The sequence below is a fragment of the Brachyhypopomus gauderio genome, chromosome 1 (genome assembly GCF_052324685.1).
Source record: "Brachyhypopomus gauderio isolate BG-103 chromosome 1, BGAUD_0.2, whole genome shotgun sequence".
NCBI lineage: Eukaryota > Metazoa > Chordata > Actinopteri > Gymnotiformes > Hypopomidae > Brachyhypopomus > Brachyhypopomus gauderio.
In genome coordinates this window covers 5,251,554-5,273,234 of record NC_135211.1, presented here as the reverse complement: position 1 = coordinate 5,273,234, position 21,681 = coordinate 5,251,554, and the positions used below count along the sequence as shown (strand labels likewise).

The 21,681-nt window shown below is 44.0% G+C and overlaps 1 protein-coding gene across 1 annotated transcript; it reads right to left on the bottom strand.

Annotated features, from left to right (window-relative positions):
* Positions 1-4,083: 4,083 nt before the first annotated feature.
* On the bottom strand, positions 4,084-16,587 carry LOC143525334 (calpain-2 catalytic subunit-like). The gene is made up of 12 exons (XM_077019183.1): positions 16,370-16,587; positions 16,136-16,205; positions 13,125-13,243; positions 12,008-12,141; positions 11,192-11,360; positions 10,740-10,823; positions 8,706-8,791; positions 8,534-8,608; positions 8,276-8,436; positions 7,800-7,951; positions 7,572-7,592; positions 4,084-7,283 (listed from the first exon to the last, which is right to left on the bottom strand). Exons 1-12 carry the CDS (start codon positions 16,556-16,558, stop codon positions 7,038-7,040), a joined length of 1,506 nt encoding a protein of 501 aa, XP_076875298.1. The 5' UTR covers positions 16,559-16,587; the 3' UTR covers positions 4,084-7,037.
* Between the last annotated feature and the right edge of the window lie 5,094 nt (positions 16,588-21,681).

Genomic DNA, 21,681 nt, shown 5'->3' with positions numbered 1-21,681 from the left:
ACCCCAATGACGATGATGGGGAGGAGGAGTACGGGTATTACCCTCTGTCCGAGGGCTTGTATACCGAGGAGGAGGAGGAGAGCCCTCCCCCCTCGGAACTGTCGGCCGAGACGGTTAAAGGGAAGTGGACCCCGTCCTCCAATCGCTCCGGAGGAGAGAGAATGGACTGCTCCCGGGGTGGCAGCCCGGAGCAGCCCATGAGCTGGAGCCAGGGCAGCGAGGCGACCGAGATGGAGGTGGAAGTGCCCACGGTCGACTCCAGAGGAAGGTCGCGGAGCGAGTTGGGCGTACCATACGGCACCCGGCGGAGGCTTTACAGCAAAGGCCGGAGGAGGACCGTTCGCTACAGCACCTGCAGCTCCTGATCTCTCAGCTCCTGAGGACCCCGGCCCCTCCCTTTTGGGCGTGTGTTTACGTAGTCCACGTGCATCGTCTACATCTGTGGATATCCGTGGTTATGGCTATGTCGTGTGATAATCTGTCTCACCTGTGACTCGTCTCGTAATCACGTGGGGCTAATGTGGTTTGTCTATTTAATGTGCGCTCGCGCAGTGTCCTGTGCTCGTCGTTGTCTAAGTCTACACGTTGTGTGTACATCAGTCAGTGTTGCCCGTGCGCTAGAAAGCGCTATTTGTGTGAAATAAACAGTCAGTGACGTATGCTGCAAACAGGATTCGTGTCTCGTCCTTGCCGCCTCACCCAACGTCACACATCCCCTATATACTGATGCATTAATGCATCATCATACACCTGGACGTAGTATTTTTTATTTTATAACATTTTTATTTTTATTATTTATGATACGAGGCTACTCGTGTTCAAATAAAGATTAGTTTGTGAGGTTAAAAAGGCTTAATTTAGTAAACAAATATTCACCAGAATATAAGTAAAAGTGCTTCATCTAACAATTGCCCACTTTACAGTAATCGTTTGATTCTGATTGCAGGGACATTACACAATTAATTTAGTTCATGTATTTAAGTCCAGTGTTTTGCATGTGTAGCCTGTTTTGTCTCAAGCTTTGTTTAGTTCTGGTCTTTCTAGTTTTATGTTTAATTGTAGTTGCCTTTGTATCTTCAGTGTTTGCTCAGTTTATGTCCATCTGCATTGGTTTTTGTTTTGGGTATGTCTGCTGTTCTGGTACAACCATGGGCTGTCTTATGGACTCGGATAAAGGATTTACTCATAATAAATCAGACAGCAAAACCCCTGCGCCATGGGTATATGTCACTCTCTATGAGATAGGCAGGTCATCACAGAATTTTTTCGCTTGGCTGCCTATTGAAAATAGGCATGAAAATCCTGATGAGCACCAAGAGTTTACCTGCCTTACCCAGCGATGCAGGGAGGAGCAACCTGCAGCAAAAGGCGAGGTAAGATGGTTGGAACACATAGTTAACCCAAGGCAGAACTTTTGGTGTGCTGTCAAGAGCCATTGTGAGCTCCCCATACCCCACATGAAGGGGAGCTGGTGTAGTGAGAGCAGCTGAGAGGGGACTGTGTCTGTGTGCTCCATCAGGGTTTCCCCACACTCCTGGGGAGACGGAGATCCAGTCTCCAACATGGAAAAGATCACGCCCCCAGCTTCTGTACTTCCTTTGACCAGAGATAGGTCAGCGCCCACTCCTGTGACCTGGAAGGGGTCATCACCTGAGCATAAACCGCACCTGGACATCACCACCGCATCTCTGAAACTCCCTCCACTGATTCCCCAAGCAGCACCACCCCTGGATCCACCTAAGAAATGTTTTTTTTTTTTTTTTTTTGGGGGGGGGGGGGGGGATAAACCCACCAGGTCTGAGAGCAGGGTGCCATGTCAGCGGTTTCTGCGATGCCATCTCTTTGGCTGCTGCCCCTCCATGTCAGATGTCCGGATGTCTTCAAAGGCTGCCTGGCCTACTCCTGAAACCTCCCAGACTTTCCCAAGAATCCATTTGGGACCTCTAGAGACTGCCCAGTTCATTTAGTTCAAGTATTTAAGCTTTGTGTGCTGTTGTGTCATGCTAGTGTCTGGTTAAAACAAGTTCAGTTCTGCTCTGTCTGGTATTGTATAGTATTGTGCTGTTTGTTTTTTACCTGAACTCCTGTGGTGTTTGTATTGCATGTGTAGCCTGTTTTGTCTCAAGCTTTGCTTAGTTCTGGTCTTTTCTAGTTTCATGTTTAATCGTAGTTGCCTTGGTATTTTCAGTTGTTGCTCAGTTTACGTTATCTCCTCAACACTAATCATGGACAACCAGCAGCCTGCGTCTGATCTTACTGAAGGGGAGTGCTCCCTCTGCTGGATGAGCAGAAGAATGTCACTTGATTAATTACTGGTGGATTTTGTTTGGTTGTCCTAAGTAAAGAATGAATGAATGTTCAATTTATATAGCACCTTTACAATTTTAACACAGGTACAAGTCACAGACAACCAATCACACAATTGCGCACAGCGTACTCTCTAAGGGGGGCCACAGCCCCCTGGGGGACTGAATGGGGTGCAGGAAGAGGAGAGAGGATAGACCCTAGTGGCAGAGCACCATCCACCACTGGGCATACAAGCGCGCACACACACACACAAAGATACAAACACACACTCAGGGAGAATTTGTCAGGGACTGCCAATTTACCTAACCTCCATGTTTTTGGATTGTGGGAGGAAACCGCAGATCCCGGAGGAAACCCACGCAAACACAGGGAGAACATGGAAACTCCACTCAGATAGGGACTTGAACCCAAGACCCCAGTGCTGAGAGGCAAACGTGCTAACCACCAAGCCACCGTGTTGCCCAAAGACACATACACTCGCCACTTTATTAGGTACACCTTGCTAGTACCAGGTTGGACCCCCTTTTGCCTTCAGAACTGCCTTAATCCTTTGTGGCATAGATTCAACAAAGTACTGGAAACATTCCTCAGAGTCTGGTCCATATTGACATGGTAGCATCACGCAGTTGCAGATTTGTCAGATGCACATCCATGATGTGAATCTCCTGTTCCACCACATCCAAAAGGTGTTCTATTAGATTGAGATCTGGTGACTATGGAGGCCATTCGAGTAGAGTGAGTGTTTTCAAAAAACCAGTCTGAGATGATTCACGCTTTATGACATGGTGGGTTATCCTGCTGGAAGTAGCCATCAGATGGGTACACTGTGGTCACCAGGATGGACATGGTCAGCAACAATACTCAATTGGTACTAATGTGCCCAAAGTGTGCCAGGAAAATATTTGCACACTATTGCACCACCACCACTAAACCACTCCTACCGTCCCGTTCACCTGAATACTAGCACCTGTTCCCCATTACGTTGTGCACCCTTTTTATTCCCGCAGGTCGTTCGGTCCGGTGCTGCACATTGCCCTGCTGGAAGTTCCACACTGGACCTCTCTCTGCTGCTGCTGCCTGTTGTGCATAGTGTCTGCCTGTTTTGGAGTTGCCATCTCTGTTTGCATCATTACTTTCTCTTATGGAGAATAGACATCCTGTTTTGCAACCCTCGCCTTCCGCTGCCTCTGTCCCCACGTCACAGACGTCACACAAATGATTACTGTAAAGTGGGCAATCATTACATGAAGCACTTTTACTTATATTCTGGTGAATATTTGTTTATTAATTAAGCCTTTTTAACCTCACAAACTAATCTTTGAACACGAGTTGCCTGGTATCATAAATATAAAATTAAAATATATATTTTTATATATTTTATAACATAAAAAATACTATGTAGAAAAAAGACAAATTATGTATGTGACATTTATATCCAGTAAGGCAGACGTCTGGGCCACACTGTGGGCCTAGTCCAGGTGTAATAATAATAATAATCTTTATTTGTATAGCACCTTTCATACATACATGCAACTCAAAGTGCTTTACAGAATAAATAAAAAAACATTAAAAGGAAGCAAAAATAAGACAAAAATTTTTTATAAGAAATTAAAGATAAAAAAGAAACAAACATAATAAAATAATGACAAATTATAAAATAATAATAATAATGTAATAAAATAAACATTAAAATAAAATAATACTAAATAAAATAATGTAAAAAAGTAAAGTACTTAACTAAAAGCAGATCTAAACAGGAAAGTTTTGAGACTCTTCTTGAAGCTATGCAGTGATGAAATGCCTCTGAGCTCTTCAGGAAGACAGTTCCAGAGCTTTGGGCCATAGTGGCTAAAAGCACCCTCGCCAATCTCTAATCCGCTTTTAGGAATCACCAGTAGATTACTGTTTGAAGACCTGAGAGACCTGACTGGAACATATCTAACCATCATTTCACTGAGGTAAAGAGGAGCAAGACCATGAACACATTTAAAAACCATCACTAGAACCTTAAAATCTATTCTAAAGCTGACAGGTAACCAGTGCAGTGAGTGTGAAGTGTGTATCATGTCTGTGAAGGCCACGGCACTGCCAGCACTGAGATAACGCTTGGTTATTGTGCGCTTTTCACTAGGTGTTATAATAGATAATGACATATTGAAAAATACACCAAAATGATCAGAGACAGCAAGATCAGTCATTTCAGTATTATTAACTCATTATTAAATGATCAAATCTACAATGTGGCCGTGCTTATGAGTTGGGCTTGATATATGCTGTATGAGATTAAAAGAGGTAAGCATCCTCATGAATTGTGAAGTGATTGGATTTGTGGATATATCCACATGAATATTAAAATCCCCAGCAATTAAAACATTATCAAAATCAATTAAACTCCTAGAAAGCATTTCTGCAAAATCTTCAACAAAATCTGTATGTAGTCTGGGAGGATGATAGATAACAATCAAAAGAACTGAATAAGTACTATTGAGTTGTACTGTCAGATATTCAAAGGTAGGATGTTCCCCTAATGAGATCTGCTTACAGCGGAATGCTTTATGGTAAAAACCATAAAACCACCACCACCTCTCTTCTTTAATCGGGAGACATTAAAATATTTAAAGTCGGGAGGCGAAGCTTCATTCAGCACTATTGCTCCATTGCTATCAAGCCGTCTCTGTTAGAAAAAGAAAGTCCAGACAATAATCTTCAATTAATTTAGCTCAACCCGATGGCTAACATGGTTAGCACCCCGATGGCTAACATGGTTAGCACTCTGATGGCTAACCCTATTAGCATGGTTGGCAGCCTGGTGGTTGGTCCGCGAATGGCCAGAGTTATTTGCATGCTGTTGCTGTTGCTTAGCAGCCAGACTGAAGTCAGATCTCTGATGCTGATTGGGGTGTGTTTGATGTCCTTGATGTCCTGGAGAGGGAGGCAGCATGTTGTGGTGAGATTGCTCAATTTCTGCTACTTCAGTTGAGGCGAGAGCTTCATATCTGTTTTCTAAAAGAATGTTCTGTTCTGGAGATGGCTGCTTGCCACCGCTGCTGTGCTGGTTTCTGCAACGTTCCTTCCCCCGAACAAGAGTCCAGCCCTTATCATTGTTGTTGTTAACAGGATTAGGAGTTGAGGCCAAGATGAACTTAGGCTTTGCCCCCAGTACATCCCAGCGACAATGCAGAGACACGTCTCTTTCTTTGCCAGTCACCGGAACAGTTTTATCAGCAGTTTGCGTGGCAAGAATCGAGTCCAGATATTCTTCATCCTATAAGGTATGGATTCTTTCCTGAAGTTCTGCAACCCCCTGAGACAGTTTGATACACTCAGAGCAAATAGATGATGTGGAAGCATGAGCCATAATCGAAACAATATCAAAAGCACTGGGCTCAATGTTTCAAATATCCAAATTAAAATTCCAAAATGCAAAATTGATACCCAAGACATTCTGGCAGGTATTCCACAGCTGGGAACAATATCAGCCGCTGATAAAGGTTTCGGTGCACAAAAACCACTCACTCACTGTAACAAATCAAGGGGGGCGGGTATGACGCAAATGCAAGAAAAGGAATAATTTATTAAACAAAACAGAGACCAAAGGGAACAAGCGAGAATAACCAAGGGTAGAAGAATGTATACTAGATAGAACATGGACACACTAAGGAAGGACTCTTTTACATATGACAACAGACAAACTTACAAACACTAAGGCATAACAACAACAAAATAAACAGGACTAAATAAGCTGGAGACACTAGACTAGACAGCACAGGAAATAACTATATAAACTTAGGAGCAGAAGACGAAGGCTACAACAAGGTTCAACTACAAAGGGGGAAACAGATAGACGGGGACAAATATACGAACGAAGAAACTAAAACAGAGAGACAGGGAGGGGAACAATATACAAGGGAAAACCTAACTAACAAGAACCAACTAAGTTAATGAGCAAAGAGATACGAGAACTAAGACAGAGAAGACAAAACCTGAACCAACCATACCAGCACACGGGAGAACCGAAGGGAAAACACAGGCTACTGAACATGGGGAGAAACATGGCAAACTTTCAACAAACAAACGCAACAACCGACACGGGAGAGAAACACCAGGGGGTTTATATACACAGAACAAGACGGTGAAACGAGACTCAGGTGAGTGGGTACTAACGAAGCGGGTGTGGTAGACAAAGGTTGGAATGAATGGGAGCGGGGAGCTAGGCGGGACCAGGGAGGAGGGAGGGGCCAGACGTGACAAAAGCGTCTGTACAGCAGGAAAGCAGGAAGTAAAAACTAAAAAAAATAGATAGATAGATAGATATGCAATGCAATAACGTGTAGAGTTAGTGCATGTAAAGGGAAATATTTAATATATATGGGGACCAATTCATTAATAATAAAAAAAATTTTTTATGATTATCACCGGCAATATATCTTGTTAGTTACAATGCTTAGAAGTCTTTGTATGTCCTTAAAATGTCTATTTATGAATTAGTCACAAGTTCAAGTCATTATAAAATTACATTATGAGCTCTCACAGGTGTTATTTTACATGACCTGATCAAACTGGTCAACTTCTGATAACCTTTTCATTTTTAATGGAGGAATCAAAGTACTTCAATCATTTATGAAGTGTTATGGTAGTATTGTTTGCATGCATTTTATTAAAGGTAAACATTTTAGCATTCAGCACTTGTCTCAACAGTAGGGCCTAACTTGTCAAATTGGCTTCTTTAATTAACGTAATTCTACTTCTCGGGGCGCTTTGCTATTACTGGGATGCAGAGGTTTCTCCTGGAAGACGCGCAGCAGGAAGCTGCGCTCATGGTTGGGTTCGTAGGTGGAAGGGATGATGACATACTGTCCTGCAGGCAGGCTGACACGCACACGCACCTCACGGCTGTTTGTAAAGCCGCACTTAGTCACCAAATCCAGTTGCTCCAGATCATCAGTACCTAGATGACAATTTGCCTTGCCCTTACACTGCACACATGCACACGCACGCACACGCACGCACACACACGCGCACACACGCGCACACACGCGCACACACGCGCACACACACGCACACACACGCGCACACACACGCGCACACACGCGCACACACGCGCACACACACGCACACACACGCACACACACGCACACACACGCACACACACGCACACACACGCACACACACGCACACACTGGTAACTGTTTTGACATTGGCTTTTACTTGATTATCCTTGACACTGACCATTACAGTGGGCAGATCCCTGCATTAAGACACACCATACACAACTTATCTGGAACCTGAACACACAAAAAGACACCATGGACAACAACCATGACTGAATTAGAATATTGAAACTCCAGATGTTTTGACAGGAAGTGCAGTGGTCAAGATCAAAGGAGAACAACTTGAAGAAACTCTTCAAACTTTCTCAAGAGCATCTTTTCACACTGTGTATGTGTGTGTGTGTGTGTGTGTGTGTGTGTGTGTGTCTCAGGAGGGATCACCTTATAAATGTAAAACCCGATGGTGTCATAGCCTTGTCCCAGTTGCCTCTCTTGCCGGCCTCCTTTCTGCATCAGAGCCACCACAGCGGAACAGTCCTGCTCACTGTCAGAGCCCAGCGTGATCACATACTGGGGGTTTGAGCTGAATGTATCTGGGGAACATTAGGGCCAGTCAGAGGGTACAGTTCTGGTAGAGCTTTCACCTGGGGTCTCTCTATATCGCCTTCATTGTGCATGTATAAGTATGTGTGTATGTTGACTATAATGGCATTTAATTGTCTACACTTTGTCCTGTGACTTCAAAAGTGCGTTCAAATACATGTTTTTTTGTTTTCAACTCAGAAGGCACCATGTTTTTGTCATTCTGTTTGTTTTGTAATACGTCCACTTATTTTGCACCATCTATTGCAGTAAATAGTAGGAGGGGCCTGTGAGACTGTGGGACTGCCCTACGGTCCAGTATGAGTGACAGGTACCAGGGTGATCACGGCAGCCGTCGGCGGTGGAGCCCAAGGTCCAACTCCCCTCAAACTGGCGAAGATCCCAGTGGCCCTCCTTGGCACTGCTCAGTGAGTCCGGGGTCAGGTTACAGATCTCCAGCTTTGTGTACTGCTGCATAAAGTCTGAATATGCCATCCTAACAGAGAGGGAGACATAAGACATAAACAAAAATCAAGCTTTTACTTCATCTCCCTCTACTTCACGTGTTTAAATCCACTGAAATGTGGTCTCACCAGAACTCTCCGTCGTTGCGTGAATGATCGAGTTTGGCCTTCTCCTCTGGCAGGACGTGGTCCCACTCTTTAGAGCTGAGGAAGATAAGGAGAGCATCATAATCGCCGTCAGCATGTGACACAGAGCACCGGTATGACAACATGGGAGCATCGTGATTGGTCTAGGGCTTACTCGTCACTCCAGGCCCCGGTCCATTCCAAGTGCCCCCAGGGGTTCCTGAGACGCACCAGCTCCACTAGCCCCTCACCGACATGCACCTACCACAGACAAAACTGTCAGTCTGCCCCCTACAGGCACTGCAACACCCTGCAGTTCATTCAGTGATGAATCTTTTGTGATATTAGTGAGAGTTCCAAATCTTTGGGGCAGGGTGGCCCTGCTCTCTGGGCACCAATCCAACTGTCACAGGCTACAAGGCAAGTCAGACTCTGCCTCTCCTCTGATGGAGTACGTAAGTGTGTATGTGTGTGCGCATTAGTGTTGTGCGGTATTTAACATTTTCATAACGTCATACCATCTTCAGATTATACGGTGGTGTACGATATTACCAGGGGGTGTTTGTGATGTTATTCCTTATTAGCTTCATCCTGTTCAGATGCCTGGTTTTTCAGTTTATATATCTCGTGTCCTTAGTTCATGTAACGTATGGGGTTGCCCACAGTAGGCTAAAACCCTAGGATGTTCAAAAGCTGGCTGGCCAACCACCACAGGGTTTTTTAAGAGGTAAGAAACCAAGTGCTAGATGTCTGAGAGGGACATAAACAAAAACCTTTGGAGAGGCAACCAAATAGATGCCAAGAGCTGGTTCTCTCAAGGACTGAGAGAAAAACAATAAAAAGAACTTCCATAAACAAAAGTCTTAAAACAGGTAAGTTGAAACTTGAATCGCCACAAATGACGCAGAGAGAAACTGAAGAAACTTGGAAATGGAATCCCAGGAGGAAAAATATCCCACTAAACAAGATACCAATACAAGCTGGACTGTGATGCGAGAACATGCGAGCAAGGAGTTGCTGAAAAGCCAGCTTATAAAAAGCCAATGGCAGGTGTGGCTCATCCAGGTTAATTAATCTGGATTAGGAGATTGGCTCCTTCTAGTGGTGACTGAGGGTGTGGTCCGGAGCCAACCCTTACAATGCACAGTTGTTGGTCATTGTTTCAAGTGATTTGTTCCTAGTTAAGTCTATTTCCCTCTGTTTCAGATGTGTTCCCGACTTTTGCTTTATGTTTGGTTTTCCCGTTCTAGTCTAGTTATCAAATCAAATATATTTATATAGCGCTTATAGTTATCTCTTTAGCTTTTTTCTGTTGCTATTAATTCCTTTTCTAGTTCAAGTTCGCTTATTCATGTGTTTTCCTGGGTATGCCCTCTACTTTTACTATCACAGTGAGCCACTCCCAGCCCTCAGGGGAGACACCCGACACACACTCGTGCACGCCCCCTGCCATGCCCAATCTCCAAACCACTCCTTTGCTCCTACTAGATACACCTTCTCCACCTGCACATTATTTTCCCCTGCATGAGTCTCCCACTTAAACCCATAGGTACTGACCTCCCGTGAAGACATTACGGAGTGAAACACTCGGACCGACTGCACCTTTATTGGACTAGAGATAGAGGCTGCACAAGTCTGACGTCTTGCATTTAGCTGAGCTCTATTATTATTTATTTGAAAGCTTATTTCAGTGTGTGAGTCTGTTGCTATATTGGACAGTAAAGATATACCTCTGCCATCCTCACGCACTGCTTCTTTCCTGAAGCCCCCGGCATTAAAATTACACTTCCCCTGCTTCCATTCCTGTGCTTTTTGGTTTTGGTTCTTTTTATTTAATTATTGTAGTTCTTAATTTTATTTCATGTTGTACTTAGTTTGTTTTCTCATTTGGTTTTTGCCTTGTCTGTGTTCCTTGTATTTTTCTATTTTCGCCTTCCTAATGTATTTTGCCAAATGTATTTCAGTTAATGCCCTTATTAAACATTGCCTCCCTAAGCACTTGACTTTTCTGAGCATTTAAATGCTGCATCTCATGAAGATCTGAAATGCCTATTTAAATACCAACAGATATCAGTGCCATGGATTTGTGGAATAAAGACAGCATGTCCTCGAGAAATTTTAGTTAAAATTTAAAAAGCCAGAAGACAGATTGGACACAATACCGAAATACCGTCATGTTGCGCAACACTTATGTGTGTGTGTGTTTGACCTCTTCTGCCCCTGTGATGGAGTAGGCGTGAGTCTTCACCAGACGCTCCTTCGTTTTGACTTCATTTTCATTTGTGTTTCTGGGCTGTAAGTGAAGGAACACAGAAACAGTTGACAGTAGACCATGTGCAGAACACAGTGTTCACAATGACTAAATACAGTGCAATTACACATGCTGCAGAATAGGTCATTAGTTCACCAGTGTGTTGACTGCATGTAAAAATGTTGTATAGTGTGTTGGTTGTGTAGTGTGTTGGTGGTAAAGTGTCCTTGGGTGCAGAAAGTCACTCTATAAATAACAACACAGTAAATATGGCATGTGGGACAGTATGAGACAAATAATTTAAATGTAAAGTGTATGTCCAGTTAAAAAGGTGTGTGTCAGTTATGAATATACAAAAGCAGCATAATATTGCATGAAGCCCCCATAGCAATGGATGCTGGTCTACTTACAGAGATAGCGCTGCTAAGCAGAGAGCCATGACTCAGAGCTTTCTTAATGGTGCCAAACAGGTTCGGGGGTGCTTTGTTTAACTCGTAGCGTTCCGCAATGCCTCCGGTGAAGTCCTCAAAGCCTTCAGTAGCCGAGCCTCCAACAAGAGCCTCATAGCAGCCATTCACCCTGGCAGATAGGAGAGAGCTCCATCAGGGCCAGTCTGTCCACTTCATCAGGGCCAGTCTGTCAGCTCCATCAGGGCCAGTTTGTCAACGTCATCAGGGCCAGTCTGTCAGCTCCATCAGGGCCAGTCGGTCAACTTCATCACGGCCAGTCTGTCAGCTCCATCAGGGCCAGTCTGTCAACTTCATCAGGGCCAGTCTGTCCACTTCATCAGGGCCAGTCTGTCAGCTCCATCAGGGCCAGTTTGTCAACGTCATCAGGGCCAGTTTGTCAACGTCATCAGGGCCAGTCTGTCAGCTTCATCAGGGCCAGTCTGTCAGCTCTGTCAGTCCTGTTGTTTCCCAGTTTCACAGTTTGTCTGGAGTCAGAAAAAGGAGGGCAGTAACCAGTTACATGATCTTATGTGCATTTACTTAGATACAACTTTTATTTGTTTTCCTTTATTTTCAAATCATAGGTTATGGGTAAAACTTTAACTGAATCTGAGTAGATTTGTGAAAACAGTAGTCAATCCCATTTACTCACAATTTTTTTTTCACTTAGACTGCTATGACATACACTCACTCACACACACACACACACACACACACACACACACACACACACACACACACACACACACACACACACACACACACACACACACACACTTAGCATAGGCTTTCTCCAGCAGGGCACTCCAGAACTCATTTTTCTCCTCTGAGTGGACAAAAAGCAGCTCCCCATTTTTGCATGGCAAGAAGTCGTCAACCACCACGTCCATCCACTGGCCGAACTGCCACAACTGTGGAGAACAAGAGCTGGTCAGACAGAAGCAGCATTTCTGGATGGTGCAACGCTAATACACATGCGAACTGGCTGTGTGAAGTGCCAGTGAAACAGATGATATTAACACAAGCTGTCTACATCAGAGATTTTGGGTTTGTTTTCCAGCTGTGCAATGTGCCCTCTGGACAGTGGTTCTTGCAGACGTTATTGACTAAATTGTTAAATTAATAAAGAATGACTGTTGTGAAAGACTCTTTGTCAAGATGAATGAATGAATGTTCAACTCATATAGTGCCTTTCTTTATACCCAAGGTCGCTTTTACAGGTACAACCAATCACACTCCGGTGAGAAGCGGCAGCCAATTGCGCACAGCGTACTCTCTACCGGGATCCACAGCCACCTGGGGGACTGAATGGGGTTCAGGAAGGGGAGAGAGGACAGACCCTAGTGGCAGAGCACCATCCACCACTGGGCATACAAGCACACACACTCAGACAACTGCTTTTTATTGGACATGAAGGGACAAAGACACACACTCAGGGTGAATTTGTCAGGGAATCAGGGACTGCCAATTTACCTAATCTCCATGTCTTTGGACTGTGGAAGGAAACCAGAGACCCCAGTGGAAACCCACACAGACACAGGGAGAACATGGAAAATCCACTCAGATAGAGACTTGAACCCAAGACCCCAGTGCTGAGAGGCAAACATGCTAACCACCAAGCCACCATGTTGCAAGATGTGATGTACTAAGATTGCATTAGTAGCAGGTCAAACCATGATGCTTTGTTTTCCGGACATACTGATATTCTGGATGTCTATCTCAGTTTCCGACTGAAAATACATCAGAGATGAGCTTGTTTGGCTTCTGACTTTCAAAACCAGTGCTACAGTTATGTATTTGAGGATAGACTCAGCACATTTTTAGGGCAATGAGTAAAAACACATAATAAATCACAGACAAAGGCTAAGGGCCAGACTTGACAGAGAAGGTCCACCTTAAAGTGAAAGATGCCGGTGTAATCGTCAGTAAAGTTCTGCTCTGGGTGGATCACGTGTGCTAGAATGTCTTGGTCCAAAGTCAAAGAGGCAATAGCAGCCATCAGCCAACAGTCACCTGCAGAGATGAGTGTGAGAAATCTTTAACTTTAAAAATGTCCAGTTAGGCAAACATTGAATGCATAGATGTGTGCATTTTAATACAAGACTAACATTGTATTTCAATTTGTTTTTCCTTTTGAAAAATAGCTGAGATGTAGATTAGGATTTTCCTTGTACACAACCAATGCTGAAACCATTATATTCAACTTTATGTAAGTCAAAATGAATCAGGAAGTCTTTACAAACACAGCAATAGAAAATAAAGATAAATCATATGTAGATTTCAACTGTTCTTTGAACCCAATACAAAGTGGTTTTTAATTAATTTACCAGTGAGGTGTGTACTGATACTACACAGTGTTAATTTCGTTGACGAATAATTTTTGTCATAGTTTTCGTCATCAAACCTTTTTTCATGACGAAAACGAGACGACAACTAAATAAAAACTATACGAAGGGATAAAAACGATGACGAAATTAATGGACATTTTCGTCAACGAATAAAAACGAGATGAAAAAATTGGCCAGCGACGACATCCAATCAGACCTGATTTAGTTTAGTGAGAGGTAGGTATAAGTTATGAAGAGATTCAACCGTAGGGGAGAGTGGGGTGATTTGTGCCAGGGGGGAAGTTGTGCCACCCCCTGTTTGTAGGGAACCAGAGAAGAAATTGGTTATGTGACCATTAATTTTTGAAAAAACATTCATTTTACTCATCCTGCAAAGAAGAGATCCTCATTGCATGAGAGGAAAGCACTTTTAAGTTCAAAAAACTGTTTTTTGCCTTTCAAAGTAAAATTCCTATGATCAAGGATTTTTGATTGTTGTGTCCAAGCAGTTATAGAGAAGTATGAAAACATTTTACACATGTTTTAGTACTTTGGTAAGCTACACTATGAGTCTATGCAGCTAGCATGATTTTAGCCCAAAACTACTGGATGATGCATTTTTTCCCAAATGGTGGGGTTGGGGTGATTTGTGCCATAGGGCCTGGGGTAAGTTGTGCCAGTGGCACAACTCACACCCACTTATGAATATTTTAAACATATTGTTTTTTTTGTAGTTGTACATTGTATTCTTATATTTAATCACTTAAACTATGTGACATTCTTAATTTTAGACCCAAAATAGAAATAGACCATCATGCCACAGAGTTATAAGAGGAAGACATGCAGGGCTTCCACTCCTCTAGAGGACATGGACAGAGTAGTGAAGAGGTGGAGAAGGGAAGTCTATTGGTCAGGTGGCGAGGGAGATGAGCATATGCAGGATGTCATTAAAGTAAAACATGGAGAAGAAAAAGATAGATGGAAAAGAAATAGGATATAAAAGAACTGGACTTATTTAAAGCGTATAGCTTCAACTTATGCAAATGTAAATGTAAAATGCAATGGATCAATAAGGGAAAAATTAAGATATATGCTAATTATGCTAAAAAAACATAATATTTGCTACTGTTTTTGTTTCATTTTGAACTGAACTTTGTTCTGAAGTGTTAGGCCTTGTTTAAGAAAATTTATCTTTTGTGTGCTCATGTGGCACAATAGGCTTGTAGAACATTAGCCTTTGATGTTGTAAAGTAACTTTAAATAAACCTTAAATTAGTAATTTTGTATTGAATTTGTCTAGCTTTTATATAGCATTCCAGTTCTTGAGATCAAAATATATTATTTTACTTCAGTAATCAATGGCACAATTTACCCCAATGTATTCTCTCCAATGGCACAACTTACCCCGCACTGGGGGCAAGTTGTGCCACGAGACCACTTTTTTTCAAAAAGCTGTATTTCGTAAATACTATATTTCACATCCAAAGTGACCGATTCCAGGGATGCCCCACATCCTGAAATATATGTACATATTTTAGTTGGAAGCATTACTGTCATAGTCTCACTTTAAAGTCACTTTAAGTAAAAACTGGCACAACTCACCCCACTCTCCCCTAACTACTTTAGCGTACACGGAGAGGCAGGACAAACCGTCCAATCAGTATTAACGTCTTCACATCGCACACAACCCGGTAAGACCATATCAGCCTGTGAACTGTGGTCTCTCATGAAATTCAACTCGAAGTTAACTCGACAATGTCAGCAAGGAGAAAGATGAGTGGCGATATATGGACACATTTCTCCTTTTACTTTGAGAAAAACAAGACAGTGTGTAAACCATGTTGGACGATGATGTTGGGAATAATACGACAAATTAAACGACATCTGTGTGCTATGGCATTGTTGTTTTTATGGCACACAGTTTTATATAGAATGTAATATGTAGCTGTTGTTCATAACAAGGGCAGTCATGGCCTGGCGGTTAGGGAACTGGTCTTGTGACCAGAGGGTCATGGGTTTGATCCCCAGACCTGAGGCAATGACTGAGGTGCCCCTGAACAAGGCCCTTAACCCTCAATTGCTTACTTGTATAAAAATCAGATAAAATGTACGTCTCTCTGGATAAGGGTGTCTGCCGAATGCCATAAAATGTAACAAACTCCAAGTGTTTTTCCGGTAGAGCGGGCCAACTGATCATCAATGTTTTGTTATTGTTATGCTCAATAACTATAATTTCAGGTCAGTAAAGTTGTTTGGAAATCTGTTTTTGTATTTATTGCACATACAAACAATAATATTCTGTAACTCGTTAATAAATGTTTCATTTTGTGCAAGTGTATATAATGACTATTACACCATTTATATTTTTATATATACCCATACACAACCTCCGACACCCATACACAACCTCCGACACCATGCCAACTAAATTCTTTTGATAATTAGTCGACTAAATTCTAATGATAAATAAAAAATTGCTGTCAAAATTAACACTGAATGCTGTATACTACTACTACAGCATTCAGCACAAAGCCCAGACATCAACTGTGTGAAACTTCTTTCAATACAACAAGCTCACCCAATTTTCCTTGGCAGATATCAGTCCTTGTGGCCCCTTCCACGATGAACTGTGGGTTTGAAGTGATTTCCTTAAATGAAAATACCACAGTAGACAACTATAACTTACATACATATTTTCTATTAAACATATTTCACAGTTCTTCAGGTAGTCTGCATTGTTTCATGGTACAAATAGTGCCTATTATCAGTTAAAACTAAAAATGTCAAAATTAAATTAAAAAACAGTACTTACTTTTGGCCTTTTCCATTCCACACCATTTACCTTATAAGAGTTTGGTCCAAACTTATCATAGCCCAAAGATTCAACCACTGCTGGGAATGTCGGATCTGAAAATAATTCTTGTTGTGCCATATACTGGCTCTTCAGTGCACTAAAGTCTTGTTTAAGATATTTAACAACAGCTTTGCCAGATCCTGCCATTTCTCTACAGTATCATAAACTGTACAGCTAAAGTGGTTTAATCTGTAGCTTCTTTAACAGAACATGTCCATGTGGGGTTAAGATGTTTTTATAATCTTTTCATGTAAAGACTAATTTAAATAATCTTGAGGTGGCAAGATCGTGTTGGCTGGAAAATGAGTTTCATATTTCAGCTCTTGTTTCATCATGTTTCATTTGTTTTTGTTTTGTTTTTGTGTGTTCGTCTAAGACAGTTTCATGAGTGTGAGAGTAACGTGTAACAGCCTTAGCAAGGATTATCTGTTGCTTTCTGTCCTTGCAATTTATTTGGCAGAATTTTTTTTTCTTTTAATAACTTCTAAAATCTGGACCAATATTACCAACGGAAGTTTTTTCAATTTTATAATTCACAATTTGGGGTGATCATTTAGTTATTATCCTATATCAGGTAATATTATATAATAAAAATGAGACTTCTATATTTATAAATGAATATATTTTATTTTAACATATACATTTAACAATATATGTTTTAATATGAGATTCAAGCTCAATACAGTCCTGTCACACTCGAGCCCCGAACCCCTCCCTTTGTGCGTGTGTTAATGTAGTCCATGTCTTTATATGTACATCCGTGGGTGTGTGTGTGTGTTCACTTGTCTCGTTAATCTACTGTGTTTCACGTGTTAAGCTACGTGTATATAGTATGTGTGTTTGTATCGTAATGTGAAAACCTGTTGAGTGTTAAACTGTTGTTTCAGCATGCCGTGAGGGTGTACTGTGTTAATATGATAACAAGCTGGTTTATCATGTTTGCAATGTTACACATGCATTTCCAAGCAAGTAGTAAGTCTTGCATTTGGAATACAGTTGTTTAATGTGATAACAAGCTGGTTTATCATGTTTGCAATGTGACACATGCATTTCTAAGCAAGTAGTAAGTCTTGAATTTATAAGTTCAAAACAGCATTGCCTAGCCTTGTAAATGCCCTGAACATTGTTTCTGAGCATAACTTAGTGCTATAGTGCAACTTTTGAGCAATGACTTGAAAACTCATCATTCGTTAGTATACAGTTGTTTAATGTGATAACAAGCTGAACAATTTTCATACCACTCCTCTTTCTCCCAAGAGCCTGTCAAAAACCAGTGCTGGGCACATTTGAATCCCATTAGGCCATCCTTTGTTATGTAGATGCAGCCATCTCCAGGTAGACCGGGGGGGGGGGGGGGGGGGGGGGTGATAGTGTGAACTGTGTAGATCCATTGACTCAGATGGAGAAGAAAAAACCCTGGCCTCCCCTTGGGATAGGAGTGCCTCGGTGGTGGAGATGTATAGTATTCCCTCAGATAGTATTTGAGGGAGATTGTATGTGGGTGTATATATGTGTGTAGATGGGTGTGTATGTGTGGGTACATATATGAGTGTGTTGCACATATGCGATGAAGGTGTGTGGGTGTGTATGTGTGTGAGGGTAAATATATGGGAGGAATGTGTGTGGGTGTATATTTGTGTGAGAGTGTATACGCGTGTGTGGGTGTATATGTGTGTTATATACAAAACCACACCGAGTCGTACGGCTTCCCGCTAATCTGTGACCCTTAACCCAAGATGACGTAATGGCTTTTAAAGACATAACATTTTCCCCCCCTCCCCAAAGGAACCCCCAAAACACATCCTACATAAACTACCATATAGACACCCGCGCCTGTATGAACTATAGTCAGGCGTTCAAAACTATGTCCACAGACATAACCGTATGAGAACATTAACTAAGGCAGGTTGACCTGAAACATGACAGATTAAATGATATTAATTATTTAAATTCAGTCATATAGTCCCTTAAGTAGCCTGGTTGGGCCCGTGTTCAGGTCCCTCGCCTGGTAGGATTGCCTGTGCTGGCCATATCAGTTTTTGTCTCCTGGTTGAATTCTGCGTCTGCTGCAGTAGGTGGCCGCACCCTGCGGAGGCGGCGTGCATGCCACCTCGTTCCGTCCGACAGGCGGAAAGTGGCCGGATCTAGCTGCTTTGTCACTTGGCTCGGACCAGAAGGACATTAATTTATGGCCTCCGACTCCTAACCCAGTCCAGGGTCGCAAAGGCTGGGGTTTTGGCCCTATTGGAATGGTCAAAGTGCTGTTTCATCTCACACTGCCGTGTAGAGACTCTGTCGAGAGACTCTGCCGGCTAGTGGACTGTCGCCGTGCATTGTGTTTTGTTTTTGGTGCCAGGTTGAACGGGGCCCGAAGTCGATCCAAAGGCAAAGACAGCTCCCGTCCCAACATGAGGTGTGCAGGTGAGCTCTCTGTAGTGGAGTGTTGAGTAGCTCGATAGTGCAGCAGAGTTTGGCGTAGTGCCACAGGGAACTGGAACCCTTCTGCCAGGTGAGCTCTAATGCCATTTTTGAGTGTCTGGTTCAGGTGCTCCACTCCCCCGTTTGCCTGTGGGTTATAGAGTGCGGTGCGAATGTGTCTTATCCCCCGCTCCTTGAGAAACGTGGAGAACTCTGCAGAAATGAATTGTGGCCCATTGTCAGTGGTTATCGTTAATGGCATGCCCCAGCGGGTGAACAGTGTCTCCAAAAATTCGATGACCACATGTGTGGTAATAGTACCTGTCGGGTGAGCCTCTGGCCACTTTGAGTAGAGGTCATAAACTGTAATTAAGAAGCGCTGGTGATGTGGGACACCTTGAAGCTCGCCACAAATGTCCATTTGAACATGCTGCCATGGTCCAGCTGGCCACTGCAGTGGCTGGAGGGGTGGAACTGTTGGAGGGCCAGTCTTTCCGCTCGCCAGGCATGCTGTACAGTCTTTAACCATAGTCTCGACGTCCTCGTCGATGCCCGGCCACCAGACTACTTCCTGGCACCGCTGTTTGACCTTGACAATGCCCAGGTGGCCTTCGTGGGCCATAGCCAGTACCTGAGCCCGTAGGGCTGTCGGGATAATTGTGCGGTGGCCACGAGCCACACAGTGAGTATTCCAGCAGAAAAGCTCATCATAAAAGCAGTGAAAAGGTGTCAGACTGTCTGGCAGGCCAGAAAGTAGAGTGAATGAAAGAATGGAGCTGTGTCAGGTCTGGGTCATGCTCCGAAGCCTGCTGGAGCTCCTGCAAGGACACCGTCTTCTCCAGGGGAGAGTGAAGGAGCTGGATAAGGTTGTGGTCAGTACAGTCATCCTGTGGGTATGTGACTGAGAGATGCGAAGTGGAGAGGTGTGCGGAGTGTGACAGTAAGTCCGCCACCACGTTTTCTTGCCCCTTTGTATACTGCAGGCTGAAGTTATATTGGTGGAGCCGTTCATACCAGCGGTGTATGCGCAGGGGTCTATGCCCGGATCCTGAAGTTGCCAGTAATGCCGTGAGTGCCTGGTGGTCCGTCCATAGCGTAAATGAGCGGCCATACAGATACACATGCCACCGCTCACACGCCCAGACGCATGCCAGGGCCTCTCGTTCTCCCACTGAATACTTCTGCTCCGCCGGATTAAGGGCCCGTGAAGCAAAAGCAATGGGTCGCTCTGTGTTGTCCTGGAGCTGAGACACCACAGCACCGACTGCAAAGTTCGAGGCATCACAGGTGAGGAATGTCGGACTGGATGGGTCAGTGAGCCAGAACAGGTGGTGCAATGAGTTGGGCCTTCAGCTGTGTGATGGCATCTGCACAGGCTGGGGTCCAGGCCCACAGGGCATCCTTCTTAAGGAGCTGACGGAGAGGGGCAGTGGTGGCTGAGTACTGTGGGAGGAACCGTAGGTAATATGCTGTCATGCCCAGGAAAAAGGCAAGGTGAGCGGGGCTGGACGGCATGGGCAACCGTTGGATGGCTTCCACATTCGAATGTATTGGACTAAGCCCACCTGCAGTCAGACGAAAACCCACAAACTCTACTTCAGATGCTGAAAAAATGCATTTCTCCCCATTCAGCGTCAAGTTATGGGAGGCCAGAGTGTCCAGCACTTGCGCGAGGCGTTGATCGTGGATGGTGGATGTTGGTCCATGTACCACAATGTCATCCAGGAAAACAACTACTCCAGGAATGCCGGAAAAAATAGTTGACATTATTTTCTGGAAACAGCTAGGGGCGGAGCAAAGACCAAACGGTACCCTCGTGTAGCAAAAAACACCTGTGTGTGTGACGAATGCAGTGAGGTTGCGACTATCTGTGTGCAGAGGAACCTGCAGGTAGCCCTGGCGGAGATCCAGCTTGGTGAATACTTTTGAGCCGTAAAACTGGCATGTCAGTTCTTCCGCCGTAGGCAATGGGTATTTGTCTGGGACCACAGCCTTGTTCACGGCTCTCAGGTCCACACACACACGCAAACCTCCCGATTTCTTTTTTGCGATCACCAGGTTTGAGATCCATGGGGAAGCATTGACTGGTTCGATCACGCCTGCTTCTAACAACTTAATAAGCTCCCCTTTGACGTCGTCACGTAAAGCTAGGGGAATGCGGCGAAGAGGCTGTATGACTGGGTGCACGTCGGAGCGCAGGAGTGGTTGGTGTGTAAAGTCTGAAATACAGCCTAGGCCCAAAAACAGCTGGGGCCACCGCTGCTCCCATGGTGAGCTGACCTGAAGGATTGCTGCCACACAGTTGTCCAGAAACCTAAAACCCAGGCTTGCGATTAGATCTATCCCCATAAGATTAGCACCATGCTGTGCCACCTGGAAAGTGAATGTTGGGACGCATTTGTTTCCGTGGCGCACTGCACAGCTCAAGGAGCCAACTAAGTTGATCAGTGTATTGCCATAGCCATGCAGCACTGCAGATGGCGTCCTCAGCGTTTTGTGGGGCAGGAAGTGCTTAACAGTGGACCAGTTGAGAAGAGATACGGCGGCACCAGTGTCTACTAGCAATGGCACACAGACCCCATCTAGTTCCACTGTGCACGTCTTGAACGGTACCTGGGCAGAGCTGACAGAGTGTATGGGGGTAGGATCGGTAGTGCCAGTTTCGGCAGGCCGTGAGCCAGCCTGCGATGCACCCGTAGGCGGTACGGAGCGCCAGACCCTGGCAAAATGGTTGCTCTTCCCACAGCGCTGACACACTTGGCCCCTAGCAGGGCACACTGCGGCTTTACTAGCATGCGAAGAAGAGCCACAGTCACCACAAGTACGGCGCGATTGGCCACGCATGCGGCTCG

Coding starts and splice junctions, on each gene's coding strand:
- LOC143525334 (XM_077019183.1), bottom strand. CDS start 16,558: ATGGCAGGATCTGGCAAAGCTGTTGTTAAATATCTTAAACAAGACTTT. Junction 8,437..8,533: donor CGCAACGACGGAGAGTTCTG/GTGAGACCACAT, acceptor CCTCTCTGTTAG/GATGGCATATTCAGACTTTA. Junction 7,593..7,799: donor TCGGGTTTTACATTTATAAG/GTGATCCCTCCT, acceptor TTGTGTGTTCAG/GTTCCAGATAAGTTGTGTAT.